The sequence below is a fragment of the Vicugna pacos genome, chromosome 33, assembly GCF_048564905.1.
Source record: "Vicugna pacos chromosome 33, VicPac4, whole genome shotgun sequence".
Taxonomy (NCBI): domain Eukaryota; kingdom Metazoa; phylum Chordata; class Mammalia; order Artiodactyla; family Camelidae; genus Vicugna; species Vicugna pacos.
In genome coordinates this window covers 1,175,418-1,198,983 of record NC_133019.1, presented here as the reverse complement: position 1 = coordinate 1,198,983, position 23,566 = coordinate 1,175,418, and the positions used below count along the sequence as shown (strand labels likewise).

The window sequence follows — 23,566 nt, the reverse complement described above, 5'->3', positions numbered from 1 at the left end:
GTAATTACTTCTCTACAACGGCTTTGCTTTCTGTTATTCTTCATTGCTGGTCTGCAGCACTTTGGGTAATTATGAGTTAAATTACCCTCTGTGGGCGAGCCAGAAAACTTAGCCACCACTTAAAACACTCTGCGCTCCTGTTACGCAATGGAAACTTGGTTAGTCGAGATACCATAAATCTTCAGACCCGCTGAAAACGTTTACTGTTCAAAGCTAAGTTTTATACATCGTACTGATTGGCACTCCTACAGAAGCCAAGTCGGGTCCTTCTCAGCGTCTCCTTGATTTAAGCAAAACGCACCATCTCCAGGGCAGAGGAGGCCAAGAGGGGGCACGTGCTTCCTGCACGGCTGCCACCAGAGGAGCCGGAGGTCTGTGCGCACCGCTCCCACGGCCCTGATGGTTTACACTAAAATGAGTATAGAGATGACTTGGATTTCAGGATTTTTAAAAAAGTTAACTCCTCATCTTCCCATCCTTCCACACAGATCACATGCTCCCTCCCAGTTCTCGGAGGGCTGCTCTGGTGTTGGTGTTCTCGCCATCAAACCACCCGCTTGCTCTGTCTCGCTCGCGGGGTCCTTGGGGATGCTGCCCACGCCGCGGGAGGTCCGCACCCGGAGGGCGCAGGTGCGGGACGGGGTCAACGCTAAGAGCGCCCACGACCGTTGGCAGCGCTTGCAGTGCGGGGACCGTCCTGTGCGCCCCTTCCTGCCAGGCCCCGCCCCTGCATTATTTCCAGCCCAGAACACAGAGCAGCGCCTGCTCACCTGCAGGTGAGGGGCGTCCAGCAGCAGAAAACAAGGGGGCAGCTGAGGGCGGGCAGCAGACGCGCCCCCGAACGCGGACTTGCCGACCTTTGGTCAAATACGGGTGTGAGGAACAGAGAGGGGGCGTTTGTTTTTCCCGCAGCACGTGGAAACCGGCTCTGCTCTCTGTCCGGGCGGGGTGGGTTCTGTAAAACTCAGAGGAAGAAACAGGGCGCTCCAGGAGCAGACGCAGACTCTGACGCACAGTAACCGTGCGACCAAAGGCAAAGCTAACCTTCTAAACCTCAGACTCCTTGCCTGCTCAGTGGGGGTCGGAGGGGCACAGAACGTGCCACCCCAACATGCCTCTGGCACGTGGATTATTTCAAGCTGAGAACTAACAAAGCCCGAAGGACGCGGGAAGCAGCACGGGCCTTCCTGCTGGCTGGCCGAGAGGTCAGGCGGAGGGCCGTTTCAGCTGCAGAGCATCAGCAGGGACGCCCATGGTGAGGACGGGCCAGGTGCGGTGCGGGAAACCCCGGGATCCCCGCGCTGCGGCCCACGGTCCCCGCCTGGCCCAGCGAACACCTGTTTCCCAAAGTGTGCCTGTTCTTCTCCAGGCGAATCGCCTCTCTCCCCTTTGAAGTCCCAGACCTCTGCCCCCAACACCCCCTTTTGTCTTCGGCTGAAGATGGCCTCCAGGGGGAAGGTTTGGGCCTTTCTGGCGAGTTGCTCGGTTCTCCAGAGTCTCTCCCACGGGTCCACGTTATTAAACCTGTTTGATTTTCTCCCGTTAATCTGCGTCACATCAGTTTGATTTTTGGTCCACGCAGAAGGCCCTAGAAGGGGAGTGGAAAATGTCTTCCTCCCCAGCAGAATAAAAATATTCTGAAAATTACAAGAAACCATAAGGAGCTGGCCTGGCATTTGACACACATCTGATCACAGACAACAGAGTTTTTGTTTTAACCTCTGCCCCCTTGGGAATTTTACGGCAGGGTCTGTGGCGTGACCCTGGAGGGGTGACACCAGGCTCCAACCTTCTCTGACCTTCTCTACCACGGAGAAGACACCCATCAAGGCAGCACAGTGCTGAGTGGCAGAAACATCACAGCTCCAATTTTCCCATCTTAAAGATTATGCACGAGGTACAAGAAGTTCCAGGCAGGTGTCATTGCTGGAGGTGCCATGGCTGGAGGTGCCATGGCTGGAGGTCCCATGGCTGGAGGTGTCATTGCTGGAGGCGGGAGGGGACTTAGAAAGCCGCCTCTCCCCGCGCCCTGCTCCCTCCACACCGACCTCCCCTCCAATTCAACTAGACGTGACCTCAGCGAAAGCACAAAAGCATCTTCCTGCAGGGAAATTAATAAACAAGCGAACGGACCTGAAGTGATCTGGTGCCGTCCTGTTCAGGTTACAGAAACAAAACCAATCAGGGAAGGCTACTACGCGGTTCCTAACTCAGCAGGCAGGGCACATTTCTGCCAGCCTTAAACACGCCTCAGACCACAATTCACTCCTCTCATCTCATGACTGTAAAGACATTTCCATTAATAAGGGATGTCAAGTGTCCTCCCTTGGGAAGGTCAGAGGGGACCCAGGTGGCTCCTCCCGTCGGCTGCACGTCACCGCTGGGCCCATCAGATCTGTGATGCACGCTGCCCCAGCCCCCAGAGCCAGCCAGGCAGGGAGCACAGTAACCAGGCCAAGGGCACGTCTCTTCTTAGGACAAAGTAACTAAATTGGACCCAAGGGCCAAATTTGCTTAAAGGCCAAAAAATGAGCAAAAGGACTTAGATGAGAGCTCTTTGGTGTAGAGCAACTATCTAGAGCGTCTCAGACAGTCACAGAGCATGTGTCCTGAAAGCTTTAAACTCTTCCTCCCACCCCCAGCCTTGGCGTGTGTGCCGGGAAGACACGTTCGCACCTATCGGGGACCTGGGAGACTGTCAGGCTAGCCAGCCTTTCTTTGCCAGCCTGCTGGACCCGGCCCCAACCTGGCACACGCCCACTTCCCAGGCAGAGTCACCGGGGAGCCGGCTGCCTTCCCCACCCCCTCCTTGCTCTGGGCGGCTCCTCCGTCTGGAGCCAGGCAGGTCTCCGCAGAGACGGCCGCCCTTCCAAGTGCATCACTCCACTCGGCTCCACAGGCCCTCGGCTCCGCCGTCCTGCCCCTCGTCTTCCCGCAGAGATGGGGAAGCCTGCAGAGTTCCGATCAGACTGGGACTGCTAGTGGGTTCCACTGTCCTCTCCGGCAAATGATTTAAGCAGAAAAAAAGTCCCTGAGACCTCCACAATCTCTGACCAACTGCCCTCCTGAAGGTCCCAGCGCCGCCCTTTGAAGAGAACAGAAACCCTTTAGACGTGAGCACCCCGTCGCTGCACGGGTAATACTCCATTATAAGGAGCTGAGCCCCTTTAAGACGGATGAAAAAGCATTCGGCCAAGACTTACTGTCTGAATCCTTAGTGTCGAGGATGCCGCCCGAACTCAGAACATAAGACACGGCTGAGAAACTCCGGGAACCCACAGCGTGACCACAACCACCCCCGCAACAAGCCCACGCGTGTGTCTCTCACACAAAGACCCGCAGCAAGTGTTCCTGGAACTCAGGTGAAGGGGATTCCTGACCACAAGCAGAAAGCAGGGCGCTGGACGCAAGTGGGAAAGGACTGACCATTCCACAGCCCTGTGTGTGCGGTGGGCCGTGGGGTGGGCAGGAGGAGCGAAGCTGGGAAGAGCTGGGAGTCCAGGTGGCTGCTGGGAGTCCTCCTCAGCACCGGGACAACCTGCACGTCCGCGCTGCTCCACAGTCAACAGAATAATGCCATCTATTTCATCTCCCCGGGCGCACAGGCCGGGCATCGCTGCTCCCAGGGGCACACACACGAACCGAAGTGTGGGCAATCACACAGTGAGTGGGTGGCGGATTAAGGCGTGAACGCAGGCAGGCTCAGGCCCCTGAGCCCGGCCCTCTGTCCCAGGCGCTGAGAGGCCGTGAGTGGTAAGGCACAGCACGCATGCAGGGTCCGCGCGGTGTGGGCCGGACCGCCAGACACCAGCCTTGCTCAGGGGGTGGGACAAGACAGGGCTCTAGGCCGGGGGTTCTCGGTCTCCCCACCAGAAGTCCTGGGAGAGACCTTAAAACGCCCATGCCCACGCCCAGCTCCAGACCGCTCGCCTTCCTTGGTCTGGGATCCTGGCTGTGGAATTTCATAAAGCATCTCAGGTAACCTCCGAGCGGCTCAGGTGGGCCCCGCAGCTGGAGGGGCCCATGTGGACTTGCACTTGGCTCAGGCTGTGTCCTCGTCTTCCCAGACCGAGAGCAAAGTCTTTGCCTGGTCCAAGTCCCTGCGCAGTCTGGGCCACCTAACCGCTGACAGGTGCATGCTCTGGACTTGTTCTGCATGACCTGCTGGCTATTCAGAACTCTGTAATTCACACAAAAAGAAAAGCTAACAGTGGTGAGTGCAAAATGCAGAAGCACCCAGGCAGACGGCAGAGAGCCGCCCCGGGAGCCGGCTGCCCAGGTGGCCTTGGCAAAGTCCCGCGGCTGAGATTATTCCTTGGCAGTAGCTAACACTCCAATACGTGGTTCCAAACGGATTAGCTCCAAGCTCCAAGTGAAAATGCAATGGTATTTTAGAAGAGAGTTTTTAAGCATAATCCCAGATCAGCAAGCCTGGATCAGCAAAACTGATTATCCTGCCGTACAAAAAAAAAAAATAAAATTAAAGGAAAAAAACCCCACCCAGTATGTTGGTGGGAGCTTTTCCCATTTATGGAATAGATACAGCAACAACTCCTACCTCCATCCTCTTGCACCGCGCCCCGCCCCGCCCAGAACGTTCGCGAACACGGATCGTGCGGGCACAGTGAGGAAGGACAGCGAATTCAGAGAAGACTGGGGCCGAGGACGGAGGCACGTCTGGTGATCGCTGTGTAACTGAAACCACCTAATAGCACCAGCGGACCACACTGTGTGTCCTAGGCACCTTTCCTGACGTGGGCGATGATTCAGACGCAGGACTTCTAGACACTTGTCATATCTAATCTAATGGAAAGGCACAGAACATTTTTAACCCAACAGCAGATAATTGTAATGAAATGATTCTGGCCAAGAGGGCCCATTTGTAATAATGAATTCAAATCAGATTCATAGAAGCCACAATTCAGACACAGTGAATACCACGTTCATATTCCATATCATCTCTCTCTCAAGAAGGCAAAATAACTCAATATTCACATAATTATTTTCACTCTTCAAGTAGCCCTGTGAAGTAGTTGTGAGGAAGGTAACACTGCCTCACTTATATAAAATGAGTTTCATCCACGTTCAAAACTTCAGGGACGTCTTCCCTAACGTCCTCAGAGCATCAAAGACTCATCACAACAAGACACGTCTCACGGAAGGAGACCATCCTTCTCCGAGCCGGGCAAGTTCTCACTGGAAGTTTCCAAGGAAGCCCCAGCTTCCTCAGCTCCTTCGCTTCTGCCAGCAGGTCTCTGGCCTCCTACGCGACTTCCTCCAAGATTCAGACACAGGCTTGGGGTACGCTGATCCAGGAAAGCCACGTTTGAAAGGACTTTCCGTGGCTGATGCTCCTGGGGGCCACTCCAGTTTTTCAGTGCATTCTGGACATCTGATGCATTCTGAACACTAAATTCCCAAACACCGGGTTCCCAGTGACACGCCTTCTGGGAGACTAGGAGTGACTACGGTTAAGGATCACAATTTTTCAAAAGCCAATAATGACACAAATGATACATCCATCTGGGGTGGAGGCTCAGATGTCCAGGGACTCCCCTCTGAGTCCTGACAAACCTGGTCCTCACTGAGCCAGGCCTGCTGACCCGAAGGGGCCTGGATGAAGGAAGGGGACACTGAGACCCCAGAAATCTTCAGGAGCGACTCATGTCATTTCAAAAAACATTGTGATAGTAATGGAGTCAGAACCGTAGAAAGAAAAATCAGGGGGAAATGAGAGTTAAGTAATGAAGGCAAAAAAATTTTAAAAAGAGGGAGAGAATGAAAAACAGACAGAAGCACATAAAACAGAGGCACCTGATAAAAACGAAAGGAAACGGAACAAAAGAGAAGAACGCGAGTGGTAAAGGGAGGAGGGCAGAGAAGGACTAAGATGTGGACGAGGCACTGCATGTCTCCATTTCAGGGCAAATTACCCAGGAGCGGAGAGGCAAAACCAACACAACAAGGGCTTTCGATTTGAAAAATGAAGCGTGCCATCAGGTAACAGATAACATAGTCGAACATGCAAGGCTTTTTTTTTCCCTCCACAAAGCACAAAAAGCAACTATTCAGCTCTTCCCTTTTTTATTCGCATTCCCATTACGAAGCCCAGCTGCTAAACATTAGAATTGAAGATCATGAAAACAGGCCAGCAGCTAATAAAAAAAAAAAAAGCCAGAGCAAAGCTGGCCCTCTGCTGGTGGAATCGTCTGACTGCACCCCAGAAAGCAGAAAGCTCCAGTTTTCAAGTTTCCGGTGTAACTTTCAGGGGGCAAGGAATGGACAGGGGATGTTGGAAAGATCTGCACTGAGGCCTTATTCCATGCTGGGCCCCTCTGCCCCTCTGAAGACAGGTGCAGGCAGCGCCAGCGTCCCTGAACACCTACCTACCGGCACTCCCCAACATTTCCTCATCAGCGTGCGCCGTGGCCCCGGGGCTGCGCCTCTCTGAGCAGACTGGTCCACTGCACGTGTGCCTCTCAGGGCACGGACCCCGGGGCTCCTCTGAGGCAAGGAAGTAGGCCCGTCACACTCCCTCTGGTCTGGGCAGGCCAAGCAAGTGGCCGGGAGAGCTTCCCTCCTGCTGCCGGGGAAGGGAGTCTGTCCCCATCTCCTTTTCTCCCTCCCCTCCCAGGGCCCCCCACACCAGCAGACAGGGTGCTAGGACTCCTCCTCTGGCTCAAAGGAAGATTCAGCTGAGGCAGGAATCAACCTTAACACCCGGGCTTAGGAAGGAGGAGCAGGGGCCCCAAGAAGCCCCACTCCCCTTCCCCAGGGGAGAGGCTGGTCTAGATGGGGAGCATTCAAGCAGCAGAGCCACGGGGAGAACAGGACGGGAGCCCCACCCTCACGCGCTCCTGGGAGAAGCCAGGCTTCTTGGCTGCAGAATCTGGGGCACGATGTTTTATTTCCACCGTAACCATCAAAGTCACGGACAGGGCAAATGCATTCACCCTGTGTACACCGTGAGCAGAGTTAAGCTGGGACGTCTCCGCATCTGTCTCCGAGGCCCAGAACTGCCTCATTAAAGGGATAAAAGATGATATCTGCTGAGCTGGTGGAAAGTGGTGGCTGCATTTTTATTAAAATCTCTGCTGCAGCAGGCGGGGTCCCCAAAGGTCCATATTCCAAGAACCGCCACCCCTCTGCCTGCAGCATGTGCGCGATTCCCTGTGACTCATTAAGGTGAACCAGAAAGCCTTCCCGCTGTGTTTCTCACACAGGAGCGTTGTCGTGGCACAAAAGCCGCGTGTTTCGTCCCCACCGCCCGAGCCCGCAAAGATGAAACTGCCCTCGTGATTTACAACGGGGGCCCCGGAGCGCCACGCGGGGTTGGCACGGATGGCTGTCTCTTAACAGACTCATAAAGGGCCATGGCCCAGCGCCGGCGATTCCGCAGCCGGAAATTTCGGGCCTGTCTCTGGCAGAGGCGGGCCGGCCCCCGGGGAGGACCCCCCTGCCTCATCGCATAGGCTCCCGACCGACTGGGAGAGCCACCAAGGCACCAGCGACCGCCGCCTAAGCCCCCAGCGTTTCAGTGCCGGGCTCCCCTGCTCTCATCCCGGGGCGGAGGCAGAACAGTCTGGACACGTCGCAGCCTCACAGCTAGACGAGTCCCGCGGATGGACCTCAGGGCCCGCTCTTACGATCTGGGACCACAGAAATGACGAAGCCGCCCAGGACAATGGGTGGCAGCTGCTGCAGAAGGCCAAGCGGGCACCTCGGGGCCTCCGGAGGCCCTTCGCGGGCTCCAGCCCCCCACGCAAGCCTGCGGGTCTCTCGCGCGCGCCCCTCCCCACGCAATCACATCCGAGGGGCGCAGGCCCCCGCCGAAGTACGGCTCCCTACCTGAGGGTGGCGCTCTCCCCCTGCCGGACCGTCACGTTGTCCATAGCTTTGGGGAAGGTGGCATCTCCGCTGCGCACGGGCACTCCTGTGGGTACAAGGAACAGCAGCCTGAGAGACACGACCACGAGGCACTTCCAGGGCAGGAACAGGTACCCACAGACCCCCATCCTCGACAGCCACAACTTCCCGGAACTCCGGCAGCGGCTCGCGGCTCCTCCCCGCCCCGCACACCGGCGGGGCTGGGCAGCGGTGCGGGGAGGGAGGGGAGGGCTGGAGCGAGCCCGCAGCAGAGAGGGGCCCGGAGAAGCAGTCCAGGCGCTCCGAGTCTAACGATTCCGCCTCAAATCCTGCCTCAGCTTTCCAGCCCCGCGGCGCCAGATGCCCCCTCCTGCATCCAAAAAGAGCTTTCTTGACGCTCCCCTGGGGAGGCGGGAGGCAGCCGGGAAGGGAGAGGAAGCAGGAAGGTGCCGGGGTGAAGGTCACGGACTGCTCTCTCTCTGCCTCTCTTCGAGATGCCACTGTAACATTCAGCTGGGCACGTCCTGCCGAGGTCTGGCATCAAAAGTTTATAACCGAAAGAAGCCAGGCAAGTGTCTCTGGCACCAAGGAGATGTCATAAAAAGCTGCCGCTTCAAGGAGAGAAGGAAGTGTTTTATTAGCTGACACATATGTACAGATGTATTTAGAAACCAGCCCGAGCCTCCAATCTGGAACGCGAAGGCGGTAAAAAGTTCCACCGCGGGGACCCGCAGCCGGCCGAGCCCGGGGATCCTCCGGTGCGGAGCCGTGGCGTCCTCGCCGCAGCCGGGGCGGCGACTGGCGGCCAGCCTGGCCCGCGGAGCGCCGGCGGCGCAGGCTCGGGGCGCACGGGGAGCGGGCGGACGGCGCGCCCGCCTCTCCGGGGACGCGGCACGGGGCGCGGGGACGCGCGGACGCCACGCTCAGCGGCCGCCCCCGGCCTCCGCGCCGCCGGCCTCCCGGGAGCAGCCCCGACGCGCGCGGGCCCCGACCGCCGGGGTTGTCATGGCAGCGGCTCCATCGCTGACCGCCGCTCTCCGCGGTGCCGGCGCCGAGCGAGCGGGCGGGCTGCGCGCATCCCGGAGGGCGGCGGGCGGCGGGCGCGGGGCGCGGGCGCCCACCTTAACCCCCGCCGCGCCGCCCACTCGCGCCGGGAGCCGCACGCGCCGAGCCCCGCACCTCCCCGGCTGCTCTCTCCCCCAGGCAGCGCGCCTGCTCGAGGATGCTGCGCCCCTCTCGGTGGCTTCTCTGCATGCGGGCGGCAGGGAAGGACGGCAGAGGGAGTTGGGGAAGACAGCGAACTGAAGACCGGCTCGCACCTTCCCTCCCCGGACGCCGAGGGAGAAGTTGCCAAACCCCGCCCTGCTGAGCTCGGCTGCGCTTCCCACTCCCGGAGGCTGACTCGGTGTCGGGGCCCCGACTCCGCCGCCTTTCTCCAGCCGGGCCAAGCTACAGCCCTGTCCCAGGGCAGAGCTCTCCTGGGCCTTCGCAAAAATGTGGAGCACGCTTTCTGCTCGGACGACCCACCTTGGAAATACTCCTGGCCCTTGGCTCGCGCGGCCTCGCTTGCTCGCTCGCTCTCAAACTGGCAAATCGGAACTCGGTCTTACCATGCAAATGTGCAAGTCGCCCCGGTCCTAGGGCCTACTTACTACCCAGGTATCTCACTGTAAAACTCAAGAGCTGGGAAGAACAAGCAGAGATCCTTAAGAGAGCTAGGACCGATTTTCGTAAAACCCATCTGTGGCTTTATGGTCTCAGCCTGAAGTGGCACCATCAGGGTATGGGGAGGGGACCCGGGGACAGGGCGCTCAGAGCCCAGCCCACCAGTTTGTTTGGAGCGCAGAGTCCTTTCTTTTGCTCAAGAATTTAAGAGCTCAGGCTTTCCTTGGGCCTGTCCGGAGGCTGTCTCTCTGCTCCCCTGGCAAAGGCCACCCCTAATTGTGTGGCTCCTCCCCGCTATATCCTCATTATTGGTTGCCCTGTGCATTTGCTTTACTGCATTCATTCTTAAGCCCTTTTGTTACATCAGCCTGAGCTCTGAACACTTGTCCCAATGAAAGGTAATTCACAAATCAGCTTTAGACCCTTATCACTGGTGGTGTTCTTTGCCGAAGGGCACAAAGCGAGCTCCGTGCTCTTGGTTAGGAAGTGCTGGACACAAACCCCACACTACAACGTCCTCTGCCATGATAAACACAGTAATATAAATGATTACTGCCTAGCCCCTGCCCCTTGTAAAAAAAAATAACCAGGTACATCCTAGATCTGAAGCTTCAAAGTAGAACGTCATACTTCAGGAAGAAAGCACGCTTGTTGCTAGTTTCAAGTTACACCACGTTTTACACTTTGTAACAGAGTGGACAGAAGCTCCTTTCCAGAAAACAGACTGGGCTGCGAGGCTGGGAGGGGCGACAATGCTGCGGGGAGGGGCCCGGCCTTAGAGAGCAGCCGAACAGCTTACTCTGGAGCCACCCACCAGCTGCAATGGCGCACATCTTTCCAGAAGACCCACGCGTCCCTGGGTTTTCTGGGTGCATGTTGTACGTGACCCTCTAAACCTGGAGAGGCTTTGGTCTCCTGTCGATGGCCAGGAGAGGCCGTGTGGTGCTTTAACCTGTGCGAAGCTGCGAAGGTGAGCCTCGGCTTATGACTTTCGCCAATTACAGAGTTCGCCTCTGTACCGCGGGGGTGGGAGCAGTGGGGTTGGGTCAAGCTGCTCGATGAATCACGCAGCAAATGCCACTGGGATGCTGGGCGCACAGACAGCACGGCCGACTCATGCACCTGCTGGTCCCAGTGCTTCTCAGGAGGTGCAGGTGGGCAGCTGCCAAAGGTTAAATCAGCCCATGAAGGGCTCCTCAAGATGGGAAGAGCTATGGGGGAAGAAAGAAGATGAAAGGACACAAGATTCCAGGTGGGAAAAGAACCAGAGAGACAAGAAAGGAGGTGGCACAGACTGAAGTGAGGCATTATGGAACAAATCCGCCCGTGAGGAGAGAATAAATTTTTTTTTTTTTTTTTGCAGGGCTGGCTCCCCCAACTGTAAGTATCTGGAGTCCTGAGAATGGGGCCCCCATGTTTCTCTTCTGGAGGTTTGCTTCCTAATTCACATCTGTGAGTGAATACATGGGCTAGTGACTCAGAAAAGTAACTGCCGAAGTCTGATTTTGGTGTTAATTCATGCCAGTCTCTAGTTTTGTGGGGCAGATTTCATTCATCTGCAAGGCGTTGCTAGGGACCAGCATCTCCGTGTATAGACTAGAAGGACAAACCAGACTGAAATGGGAAAGAGGGAAGGGGGTGAGGTTTGCGACGGGGCTGAAAGCAAGTTGTTTGCTGCCTCTAGAAATTAGCGAGCCCTGGGAGGGACAGTCTCTCCAGAGTCAGCAGGCTGCCAAGATGTCAAAGCATCGTAAACACAGAATTTCAAAAACCCAGAACATGATTAATGCAGGGTGACGATTAATGAGATAACTGTCAAAGGACTTGCACATGAGACGCTCTAAGTGATCATAAATTATGATTAAAACGCAAAGCCCCATTTTCCTGTGAGAACGGTTTGCGACACGTGAGATGATACAAGTGAGTCCATGTAGAAAGCTTCCTTTCGGGTCCACCCGTGCCTTGATGTTTAGGGCGATTTGTAATAGAGGATTCAAGCTGGAGCCGGGCAACGTCAGAAAACTCAGAGCAGGGAGGTGACATGCCTGATGAGCTTTAAAGTATCACCTTGTCATGAAGAGAAGGGGCTGCCAGGGCACAGAGTGGAAGCAGGGGGGGCGTCAGGGGCGGCAGAGGGAAGAAGGGATGGGGTGACCACGGTGACGGGGAGACGAGGAGAGGGAAGGGCAGCGGTTAGGGCTTCCCGAGTTTGGGCGTCGGGACGGAGAAAAAGAAAGGGGCGGAGTGTGGGGTGACACGGTGCCCTGCCATGGGAATGAGCCCAGAGGAGTGGGTTTAGAGGGGTTGAAGAGTGAGTGAAACAGCTGGATGGAGAGGCTGGGCTCGGCCACGGGAGGAAGGAGGCTGAGCTACCGCAGAGGGCTGCGCACAGCACCGGCATCTCAACTAAAACCTGCTTTCAAACTCGCTGTGACAGGAAAAGAGGTGGTAAGATTCCTTCTTGTTCTGCTGTGCGTGGTGGGGGGCTGTTATCCCCAGAACCTCACCCCAGATCCAGAGCCCCACCCCCACCCCCTTTGTTTGTAAAGTAGGAATAAACCCCTTCGCGTCAAACTTTAGAACCTAAGCTGTTTCAGAGTTTAGCGGCACCACCACTTTCCAGTTTGTCTTGTAACATATTTCCTCTGCTCGGTCACGTCTCAGCCTTTGAGAGTAGATTCTAGGATGGTTTGGGGGTGAATTATGTCAGTGCGCTTTTAAGCAAATGCTACTCATTTACCCTTAATGAAGTCAGGGGACCCAGGTTGAAGTCCTGTGTCCCCTGTAACCTGCCAGCTATGACCTAGGCCAGCCACAAGCCCGCGTGTTGCTGTGAAGTGGGTCAGACCAGAACTGGGACACTGAAGTCCACCTGAATCCCACCTCGACAACTTGCTTCTGAGCAACTTCACACAAAACCCTTAACTTTGACCACTCTCAGCTGCGCCATCTGTACACAGAGGCCATGATGCTCACGAATGTGCACAGTATTTGTAGGTGATGAATGAAAATACCACGTGTAAAGCAGTCAGCATCCTGCTGGGCACTCAGCGGGCACCCAGCGGGCACTCAGTAGGCACCCAGCAGATGTCAGGTCTTACACCTACAGATAGAGACCCAATGCCCCCACCGCGGGTTTTTCTCTGAAGTGGCTCTGCGGGCAGGTGAACGCTGCAGAGCAGGGCAGGGAAGCTCCCACGCTGTCCAGAGTGGGTGTGTGAGATGTGAGAAGGTGAGAGGGTATCTCTCTAGCTTTAAAGACACGCTTTTAAAAGTCACCTAAGGATCCAAGTGGTATCAATATGGTTTCGTTTTGCCACAGAGGGGCTGCCTAGATGAGCCTGGTGCTGGGGAACTCTGGAACCAACAGAAATATCTGAATTCATCAAATGAAATTTGTATCCAGTTGTAAAAGCAATTTCAAACTGTGTGTTATTCATAAATAAGGACAACTTACAGCTTGTGTTTATCTGAGAGAAGACTGTGCCCAGCTGCTCTGGGTGCGCACCAGGGAGAAGCAGAGAAGACGCCTGCACGTGGTGCGCGTTCACGTCACAGAAACCCACCACGATCAGGGGACCCAGGGGGCCGGGACGACCGAGGGGGCATCGTGGCTTGGCCGGAAGACGCCGGCTGTCTCAGGCCCTCAGGACACAGAGGTACAATCAACCAGGGACACTGGCTAGTGAACAGTGAGGTAGGAACTCAAAACTAACTGAACGAAAGGCCTTCAGTTTTCAGGTTCAAGGAAGTTCCAAGAAGTGGAAACACATACCAGAAGGTAACACTTCGGATGAGACTCAAGTTCCGTTCACAGTAAAACCCACAGCGGCCCCAGCGAACAGCCGCCCGCGCAAGCGGCGCCGGGTAGGACTGGGAGCCTCGTTTCTCTTTGCCTTTTTGCAACTGAGGCGAATGCATGTGTCTTATTGTCACTGTGGTGATACAGACACAGAAGGCTAATTAGGTTCAGGTGTGCAGCACAGTGATCTGCTATCTGTACATGTCGCAAAACGATCACCACAGTAAGTCTAGTTCACATCCGTCCCTACACGGAATGTTTTTCTTGAGATGAGGACTTCCGAGGCAAATATATGTTCGAGGGTTTTCCTTGTCCGCTGGTGGCCTGAGGCCAGAATTCAGGTCAGTGGAGTCTTACTCCACCCCTGTGCCACCATCAGCCACCTTACACCCTCTCTGTTGGGCTCCATTTGCTCGGGCCAGGGAGAGGACCCAACAGTGGGCAGGAATGAAAATCCAGCTCTGCCTCCTGTAGCTCTGTGACCTTGGGCACATCACCAGCCTCTGAATCCGCACCTCCTCATCTAAGCAGGGTGAACAAGAGCCTCTCCGCAGGGCTGCTGGGAGAGTTAAGATGCTCCCGCCTCTTGCAGCGCCGGGCACGGAGGCAGCTCCCCGTGCACACACAACTCCTCCTCTCTCCCCTGGACCAAGATCGCTGACATCAACCAACCAAACCAAAACAAGTGAAACAGTAGCAACCGAAAATCACAAGGCGCCCAAGGCACGCACCGTGAGAAGATGCAGAGGAGGTGTCCTCCGAGATGGACGGAGCAAACTCCTCGAGGCTCTGGACCCCGGCTGGTGTGGACCCGCCCCCAGGCCTCCCTCTCCCCTTCGCGGTGTCTCGGCCACGACTGTGCCTATGCCTGGCTCCCTCGGTAGAATCGCAGGGTCCCCCTGCTCACCCCTGATTCCTGGGCGTGGCCTGGAGCGGGGCACAGAGGAAACACCAGCAAACTCCCGCTGCACGAGAGAACTGACGGACACGCTCCGAGGTCTCGGAAAGTCAGTGAAGCTGGCGCAGAGGGTCCAGCTCCAGCCCCGCCGGGGACGCGCCTTCCCACTCTCATTTCCCCCGGCCCTCAAACCCCTCAATGACGGAGCGTCGTAAGGCATCACCTGCATTGCACATCTCCTTCTCAGAAGGCTGGGGACGCCTGTGAAGAGACCAATTTGCACAGGCCACACAGTAAAATCAGCCTCATTACTTTATGGTCACACCTCATATAGTTCTATAAATCAAATAACAAAACATGCTATATTGAGACCTTCAAGCCATAAAACGTGTTTTTTAAATGCTCAGTAGGACTATTACCGTCTCACCCCCCCCATGTCTCGTCGCAGCATCCTCCGTCGCAGGTAGGAAGTAGTAAACCCACACGAGAGCCAGGGTGTCGAGGAGAGAAGGCTGGTCAGAGACCAGACTGCCCAGCTCTGAATCTGGACCTGCCGCCCGGGAGCTGCCCTGTGGGCAGCGGGCCAGACTTCTCTGAGCCCACGTTCCCTCGTTAGATGGCTAACACTGTGCATTTTCTTCTTTTGAAGAACCGAACGCGCCGCCTTGAGATCCCCTCCAGAGGGCTCGGCACACAGCACGCGCCCCGGGGGCAGGAGTTCTGACGCTGCCCCTGCCCTCTCTCCCCTTCCTGGTGAATGAATCCGCCCTCCCTCAGTGGTCTTAGGACCTAGAACTTGCATTTTATATTATATGTTGGTTATTTGCAATCTTCCCTCATTTGCCAAACTTTAAAAAATACGTTGCATATTCATTTTGCGGACTAATTCATTCCATCATCTTTTATTTTCCTGACTAAGGCTCACTGACTATCTAGGCACTTCACAGGGCCGGGGTTACAAAGAACAGGATACGTTACCTGCCCACAAGCAGCTTGCAGTCCAGGAGGGCGAGAGAACCAGATATTGTCGTACCGTGTGGTAAGACTGCGAGTAAAACATGCAAGGGTGCGGCAACATCTCAGAGGCAGACTGTCTGGATTAGGGTTCTTGGGAAGCTGTTCCCAGGAAGTGACTCCTAAGTGCGCTTTGAAAGACCGAGAGCGATTTAGGCTGCCGCTGGGTTTCCAGTGTTGACAACTGAGTGGACGTTATGACCAATCACAGAGCAGTGGTGAGAAGAGTCGATACTGAGTGGAGAGGGATAAATGATGAACGTTGAAGGGAAGGAGCCAGTGAAGCATCCAAGGAGAGCTTTCTGTTGGCATTTATTTATGTTCGGAGTCTGAAAAAGTCACAATGGTGAGAGCTGTGGATTTTGGCATCATGTGTGTGCAGGTGGAGCTGAAGCCCTGTGTCCTGAGGAAGTTGTTCAGCAAGAGGAGCACAGGGAGAGGAATAAAGGATGAGGCGCAAAGTCTGGCAACAGACGCACAGGGTTGGCAGAGGAAGGTCTCGGGAAGGGTTCTGTGCAGTGGCCAGAAAGCAGAAGGGACATCAGAGATCAGTTACCTCCCGGACTATTAACAGGAGAGTGGCTAATGGCGTCTAATGCTGGGAATCCAGGCCAGGGCAGGACGGATGGCCCTGTGTTCAGTCTGCACAGCGGGGACAATGGTGGCTTTGGCAGAAGCAGTCTTACCACAGGGACAGCAGCAGAAGCCAGGCAGGGAGCTGAGGGATGATGGAGAAAGCAAATGTGGCCCAGACTGGCAAGCTGAGCTGCGACAGAACGAGGAGGGGGGAAGTGAGGGTTCCAACTGGACTGAGATGCGAGTCTGAGGGAGGCTGGCACTGTGCTTTATTTTATTTCATCTGTGGCCTGAAAGCCCTCAATATTGATATATGATGTCTGGAGACAAGACTTGCCTGTGCTAATCACAGCATTTCGTACATGGCTGATGATTATTTAAGACGTGTTGGGTGAATGGTTTCAGGTCAGAAGTTCCACCTCTCGACCCCCTCAGGGACAGCCAGCCAACCAACATTCAAAACATAATTGCAGTTACCATAATCATCATCATCACTATCCACACCATCATCACCATCATCATCATCACCATCATCATCCCCAGCACCATCCATACCATCATCACCATCTTCAACATCATCACCATCACCACCATCATCACCATCCTCACCACCGTCATCATCACCATCCTCACCATCATCATCATCATCATCATCACCATCATCATCCCCAGCACCATCCATACCATCATCACCATCTTCAACATCATCACCATCCTCACCATCATCACCATCATCATCATCACCATCATCATCCCCAGCACCATCCATACCATCATCACCATCTTCAACATCATCACCATCACCACCATCATCACCATCCTCACCACCGTCATCATCACCATCCTCACCATCATCATCATCATCATCATCACCATCATCATCCCCAGCACCATCCATACCATCATCACCATCTTCAACATCATCACCATCCTCACCATCATCACCATCATCATCATCACTATCATCATCACCATCAACATCCCCAGCACCATCCATACCATCACCACCATCATCACCATCATCACCATCATCATCCCCAGCACCATCCATACCATCACCACCATCATCACCATCATCATCCCCAGCACCATCCATACCATCACCACCATCACCACCATCATCACCATCATCATCCCCAGCACCATCCATACCATCATCACCATCATCACCACCATCATCATCACCATCATCACCATCATCATCATCATCCCCAGCACCATCCATACCATCATCACCATCATCACCATCACCACCACCATCATCATCACCATCATCACCAACCTATGAGACAGACACTAGGGCACACACCTCACAGGGAATATGTCATGTCATCCTTTTAACATCTCTGTGAGGGAGGTATCATTATGATTAGATTAAGAAACTAGTGCACAGAGAAGAGAGATTGCTCCTGGTCCTTTCTAGGAGCTTAATCTAGAAACCACTCATCTTCTCCTGTCCTTGTCATGGTTCACTGCTGTATCAATAGCAACCATAACAGTTCCTGGAAAATAGCAGATTTTCAGTAAATATTTATTCAACTAATAATAAAAATGGTTGTGAAGCTCCACTTCATACCCTCCAATTTCAGATACTATAGCTATTCAAAATGCTGTTCCGAATGTTAGGTAATTGAAGAAATGTGTCCTCATTTGGACTTCGGATGATATTTTATTGGTAGCAGTTTAGCTTGAGGTGAGGAGCAAGAATGTCGTAGTTCAGTGTGTCCTCCTCTAGAACCCCTGTGCCCACACACCACTGATGTTGGCCCACACCATTATTTGTCCTGGAAGAAGCCCCACGTGGTGGGAAGGCAGGTGGCTGGGCCACGTGGTTGACATGCACTGTAGATGGGCTTTAGACATCAGTATTCTAATTAATGAGACATAACCGTATTAATCAGAAATACAGCTTGAAATTGACATGATCATTGTGACATAAAGAGTAAGCCTCCCAGAAAATGTCATTCCGTTACAGAGTCCGGCTCTCATTCACTTATGTGCACATGTTCTCAGGCGCTCACACATGCACACATTTTAGAATGTCTTCTTATTGTGGGTTTTGACCAAAAACTTCTGTGGTGCATTGGCTGGGACAGTCTCTTAAATTCTGCTGGCCTCTAAGCACCACCACCACCACCACACTGACACGTGGGAGTTGTCTCTGAGCAGCCTCTTTTCCTCACCGCTACTGACCCTCCCCATCCTCTTAATTCAACACCTAGTGTTCCCTCTGCTCTCCTCCCAGCTGCTCTAGCTTCCAGTCACCTTGCTGGATGGAGTCAGTATTACAGAGACCAAGGCAGGAAGCAAAATAAGCCAAAACCAAAAAACAATGAACGCCCTGGGTCATGAGACTCTAAATTGCATGTGGTGGCAGGAAGTGTGGTCCAGAGGAGTGGGAAGGGAGGAAACGGATTCCACTCTCGACCCTCCCCCTCCGGGCAGGAGGAGGACAGGAAGGGAAATGGCAAGTGAGTGAAAGGAGGTCGTAGAGAAGGGAAGACGGAGCAGCACAGGGGAGAGAAGGATGCGGCCAGTCACCCTGCACTGGAGCTCTGCCGAGAAACAGAGCAGCAGGGTAGAGAGACAGACAGACGCACAGACACACAGACAGACACAGACATAGAGCGAGACAGAAGAGAGACAGGCTGTATAATCCAGTGTCTATTATCTACCCATCCATTCATCCATCCACCCACCGACCTGTCTGTCTGTCTGTCTATCCATCTATCTACCTGTCTAGCTTTACTTTAAGTAGCTGGCTTCTGCTCCCGTGGAACGCCAAGTCTATGGGGAGAGTGGACGCTGCGGCCAGAAGCCCCTCTTCCTTGGGGAAGTCAGTGGTTTTTGATTAAGGCCTTCAACTGCTGGGATGAGGCCCACCTACATCGTGGAAGTCAATCTACTCCACCCAAAGTCCACTATTTTAAAGGTTAATCTCATCTAAAGAACACCTTCACAGGAACATCTAGAGTAGTTTTTCCCTAGGTACCTGGGTACTGTGGCCCCACCACTCTGACACATAAAATTGACTACCACCCACCTAAAGTGCCCTTTTCAGTGACCCTCCTAAAGCGCTTCAGACAGGTACTGATCCCTTCAGGAATGTCCTAGAAAAGCCTCTCTGCTCGCTCCTCAGACAGTCTCAGCACAAGCAAGCTGATGCCTCACGTCTGCTTCTCAAAAGACAAAGCCCAGTGAGGGCTTAGAGAGCTCAAGCTGTGAAACAGTTGGGATGAGTGAGCGGATGCTGTGGAGCGTGCCGTCTGCCGTTCCCTTTCATAGGTGAGGGAAGGGGTTCCAAAGCAGGCGGTGCAGACACCCCGGGTTAGATGCCGCAGAGAATGGGAAAGAACACGGAACACAGAGGCCCAAGCACTTTGGGAGAGTTGTGTGTGCGCACACCCCACTGTATCCAGACCTACTGGAAAACACTCAGGATTCTGCCCACAGAAAGACGACACGCGGGCGCGGGTTTAGAGAGGCTGCCTTGCATCTAGGGGGGGTGAACGGGCCTTGGGGGGGGAGGACATGTAGCGGCAAAGCCGTGCTGCAGAGGAAAGAGGGGCCAGCCCTGCGGGACCTCACACGGGGCTGATCTCAGCTGTCCTTCCGCGAAGGACCTGGGTCGCTGCTCTCCTCACGCCCCAGAAAGGGCATCATCCAGCAGGCCCACTGTCACCTGGTGAAGTCCACCTGTCAACCAAGGAACAGAAATGGAGAAACGCGTGGCTGTCTTGGTCCTAAAACTGAACTTGAGCCTCTTACCTTTATTAGAAAGACTGAGCTACTAGGTTTAGAGCAGCAGAGAGAGAATTTAGAATCTACTGCTCCCACTGCTGCTACGAATAATAATAATAATAATCATAAAAATAATTGAATGCACACAGCATACCTGATTCTAAGTTAAATGAGTCATACACGTGATTGCATTTTGCTTGTCCAACTTTCACACCTAGAAAACTGAGGCTCGGAGAGGGCGGCTGGTGCAGATCGGAGCATCAGGGGTCAAGACCTCCCTCTAAAGCCCGGCCTTTTCGTCTGGACCTCGGAAGTCTGGGCGTTGTGCACAGAGTCCCTGATCAGAAGCCGGGAGCCCCACACGTGTGGAAAGCACAACTCTTGTGAAGGAAGTGGGAGGCCGGGGGAGGCCAGGAGCAGGGCTGCGGATGGCGGAGGTCGAGAGCAGGACGAGACACGCAGGGGAGATGGGATCCCTGCAAGAGGCAGGCGGCCCCAGCTGAGGGGGAGCAGAAACGTGAAAGCAGCTGTGTCTCCACGCCTGCGCCTCCCCCTCCGTCTGTCTGTCTCTTCCCTTCCTCTCCCCTCTGTCTCTTCTCCCCTGGAAGGTCTTCATCTACAATCTCCACCCAACACACTGAGGAATTGATTCCAGTACTCCTCTCTCCCTCGGGCAGGACCCACTGCTTTGTAGCCGCCCCTTCCCTCGGGGAGGGTGCCTTTTATTTCCCAGACGTTTGTCCCACAGCTCCTGGACCTAGTCATTCGCTCTGATGTTGACCCAGGCCACCGAGTCTCTGCGGAGAAGGGAGGCCACGCCTGTAGCCGGACACCCTGGTAACCAGGCGGTGGGGCTGAGGACACCCAGGGACCAGGAGGCGGGGGAAGCGGGCACTTTAATAAACAGTGTTCCCCAGATTCCGAAACAGGGCATCAGTGACTATCTTCTGCAAGTGGCAGGGCCTGCCAGAAAGGAGCCTCATCGTCCTCATCTTAATTAGCACGGACTCATGGTGCTGGGCAGGGCGCTCTAAAAATAGCCTTGGAAATGTAGACAGCGACGCAGAGACACACACAGCCCGCCGAGCTGCACCCCGCGTCTTTTCAGCTCTGAAATACCTGTGCTCCTAGGCATGCCGAGACCACGGGAGAACAGGTCCTGAGACTGTCACACTTACATCAACCAAGAATAAGCCCATTTTAAAGACAAGCCACACAAAGAAAAGGTAGTTCTAAAGAGCAGGACAAAGAAGCAAACAGCGCAGGGAGTGCCAGACGTGGCGCTTCCTGCACGTGTTTGGTAGACAGACTGGTGATTGTGGCTGGGCGGATGGGTGGAGGCATTTAAGGCAGACGAGCCAAGGACATGCTATTTGTAGACTTGGCGAGGGAAGAAGAGCAGCGCCAAGCTCACTGATAGGACATGTAGTTACGTCCAAAGAGCGGGAGACACGAGCACATGTGGGGGCTGGTGCAAGGGGCTGAGCAGACCAGAGCGTCAGACTTTGGGGAAGCTGCCTTCCTCGTCCTCACCTGAAAACACAGTCATTGATCTAGGTGATCTCCAGGCCCATTTCAGATGGCATCGCCTGTGAACCCACGCCCGTGGCAAGAGCCCTGCCCTTCCCAGGAGGACGTTCGCATTTGAATCCCTGCGTCCGCCTGTGCTGCTTCCCCCGGCCAAAGGGTCCCCCGTGCAGTCCAACCCCAAAGCTCGCCTCGAAGGCCCCCACCCGGGAGGGTTCTCAGGGACGAGAGCCTCGCTCGCTCGCACCCCCAGGTTCGCGATGGAGAGCAGCAGGGGGACTCCCTGGAGGCGAGGGTACCCAGCCGGGGAGTGCGGGGAAAAGGCGGTGGGAACCAGCTGTGATCACCAAACCAACTGCAGAGCCGGGGCTGCGGGCCATCCCACTCACACCCGTCCTCAGGGCATTCTCTACCTTTTTCTTGTCTAGTCTCCCCAGAGGGTTGTCAATTTTGTCAGTGTTTCGAAGAACCAGCTCCTAGTTTCACTGATTTTCCTCTATTAGTTTTATTTACTTAGCTCCGCTTCCAACCTTTACTGTTTCCTTTTCCTGCCTGCCTGAGGCTCAGGTTACTGCTCTTCCCCCAGTGTCTTAAGGGGGAAGGTTACATTTCTGATTTGATGTTTTTCCTCTTTTTAAATTCAGGCTTTTACACCTCTGCATCCACCTCTAGCAATGGGTTAGCGGCACCCCTTGTGTTTTTCTGATCGTCTCTTCTTCAAATTACTGGTTGCTATTCTCATTTCGTTATGGTTGGACACCACTCTCTGTAGGATTTCGATCCCGTACAACTTTTGGAGGCTTGTTTTGTGGCCTCACATGTGATCGACCAGGGGAACGACCTGTGCGCACCCGGGGGTGAGCTGCACCCTCTGTGGCTGAGCTGGGTGCTGTGCGGATGTCTGCTGGCTCCAGCTGGTCTGGGGGGTTGTCCGTGGCTTCTCCTCCCGCCCGGCTTTGCACCTGTCCCTGCAGGCGCGTTGTGAAGGCTGCAGCTATCATCGCTGAGTTGTTCATTTCTCCATCAATTATGCCCGTTTCTGCTCCTTGTATTTTGTGGCTCTGTCGTGAGATGCACGTATACTTATAATTTTTACATCTGCCTGATGGATTGGCCCCTTATTATTATACAATGTCCCTCAATCGATATTGCTTGTTTGTGCTCTTTTGAAGTCTATTCTGCGGTATAGCCAGTGCAGGTTTTTTTAACTCCTGCTTGCTCTGTATATCTTTTCACTTTCATTCCATTTGCTTCTAACGTGTGTCTTCCACAGACAGCATACAGTTGGATCTTGTCTTTTATTCAGTCTAACAATCTTTGCCTGTTGATTGGATTGTTCAATCTATTCACACGTAACATTGATATAATTAGATTTACTTTTTTGTTTTTTTATGTGTCTCATGTCTTTTTTGTTCTTCTACTTCACCTTTACTGCTTTCTTTCAAATTAAGTGATTTTTTTTTTTTGGTGTAAGATTTTAATTCCTGTAATGAGTTCCACTCTACTTTTCTGAGGTATTTTATTAGTGGTTGCCTGGGGCTCATCACGCACACCTTAACTTACCAGAATCTCCTTCTCGTTGAAATTAACCTAATTCCACTGAGATATAGAAACATTCCTTCTGTATAGATCTACTCCCACTTCGATGCTATTTTTACACATACTATATTTATATATGTCACAACCCAACAATGCATTGTTACAAATTACTATTTTAATTAATTCTATGACTTGTATAGACGCTGAGGATAAAAGAGCACATGTATCTTGGTAAGGTTTGTTGTGTTAACCATTTAACTTACATTTCTGGCTGTTTATGTGCCCTTGTGGATGTGAGTCTCTGTCTGGGGTCACTTCCTTACTCCAGTACAGCTTTGCCTCCACCCACATCTTTTGCTACTGTTGTCAAGCATGTTCCATTTCTATATATTATGGGCACAAAAGCACATTTACATACACCTTGTTTTAAACAATCGCTTTCCAAAATCAGTTCATAGAAGAAGGAAGGACTGGCATTTACACTGCCTTTTATAATCTCGTAGTGACCTTTACCAGTGATGTCTGCTTTCAGGTGGAGATTCGCCTACTGTCTGCAGTCACTTGCCTTTGGTCTCAAGAACAGCCTTCTGTCAGGCAGTCTGCAAGCAACACAGTCTCTCAGTTTTCATCGATCCAGGATGCATCTACCCAGCATTTTGAACATGGCATCCCCCTGCCCTGTGACCTTGTGACCTTCATGTATGGCATCCTCCTGCCCCGTGACCTTCATCATCTGTAATGAAGAGTCGCGTGATGCGCTATTGTCCTCTTGCCCTTTTCCCTTTGTCTGTCAGGCTCCTGCGGTGTGTGTGCGTGTGGATCTCTGTGCTCACTGTGCTTGGGGTTCGCTGAGCTTACTGGGTGTACAGATTAATGTTCTCAGCATTTTAAAAAGACTTAAACCACTGTTTCTTCTAATACTTTGCTCTGCTCCTTCG

At 53.9% G+C, this 23,566-nt stretch overlaps 1 protein-coding gene across 1 annotated transcript in view; it reads right to left on the bottom strand.

Moving 5' to 3' along the window:
- The window catches only part of OPCML (opioid binding protein/cell adhesion molecule like), an 836,651-nt gene that overhangs the window by 405,753 nt on the left and 407,332 nt on the right, over positions 1-23,566 (bottom strand). Inside the window, exon 2 of the mRNA XM_031670341.2 lies at positions 7,849-7,933. Within this exon, the coding sequence (XP_031526201.2) occupies positions 7,849-7,933 (85 nt within the window). The remainder of the gene's footprint in view (positions 1-7,848; positions 7,934-23,566) is intronic.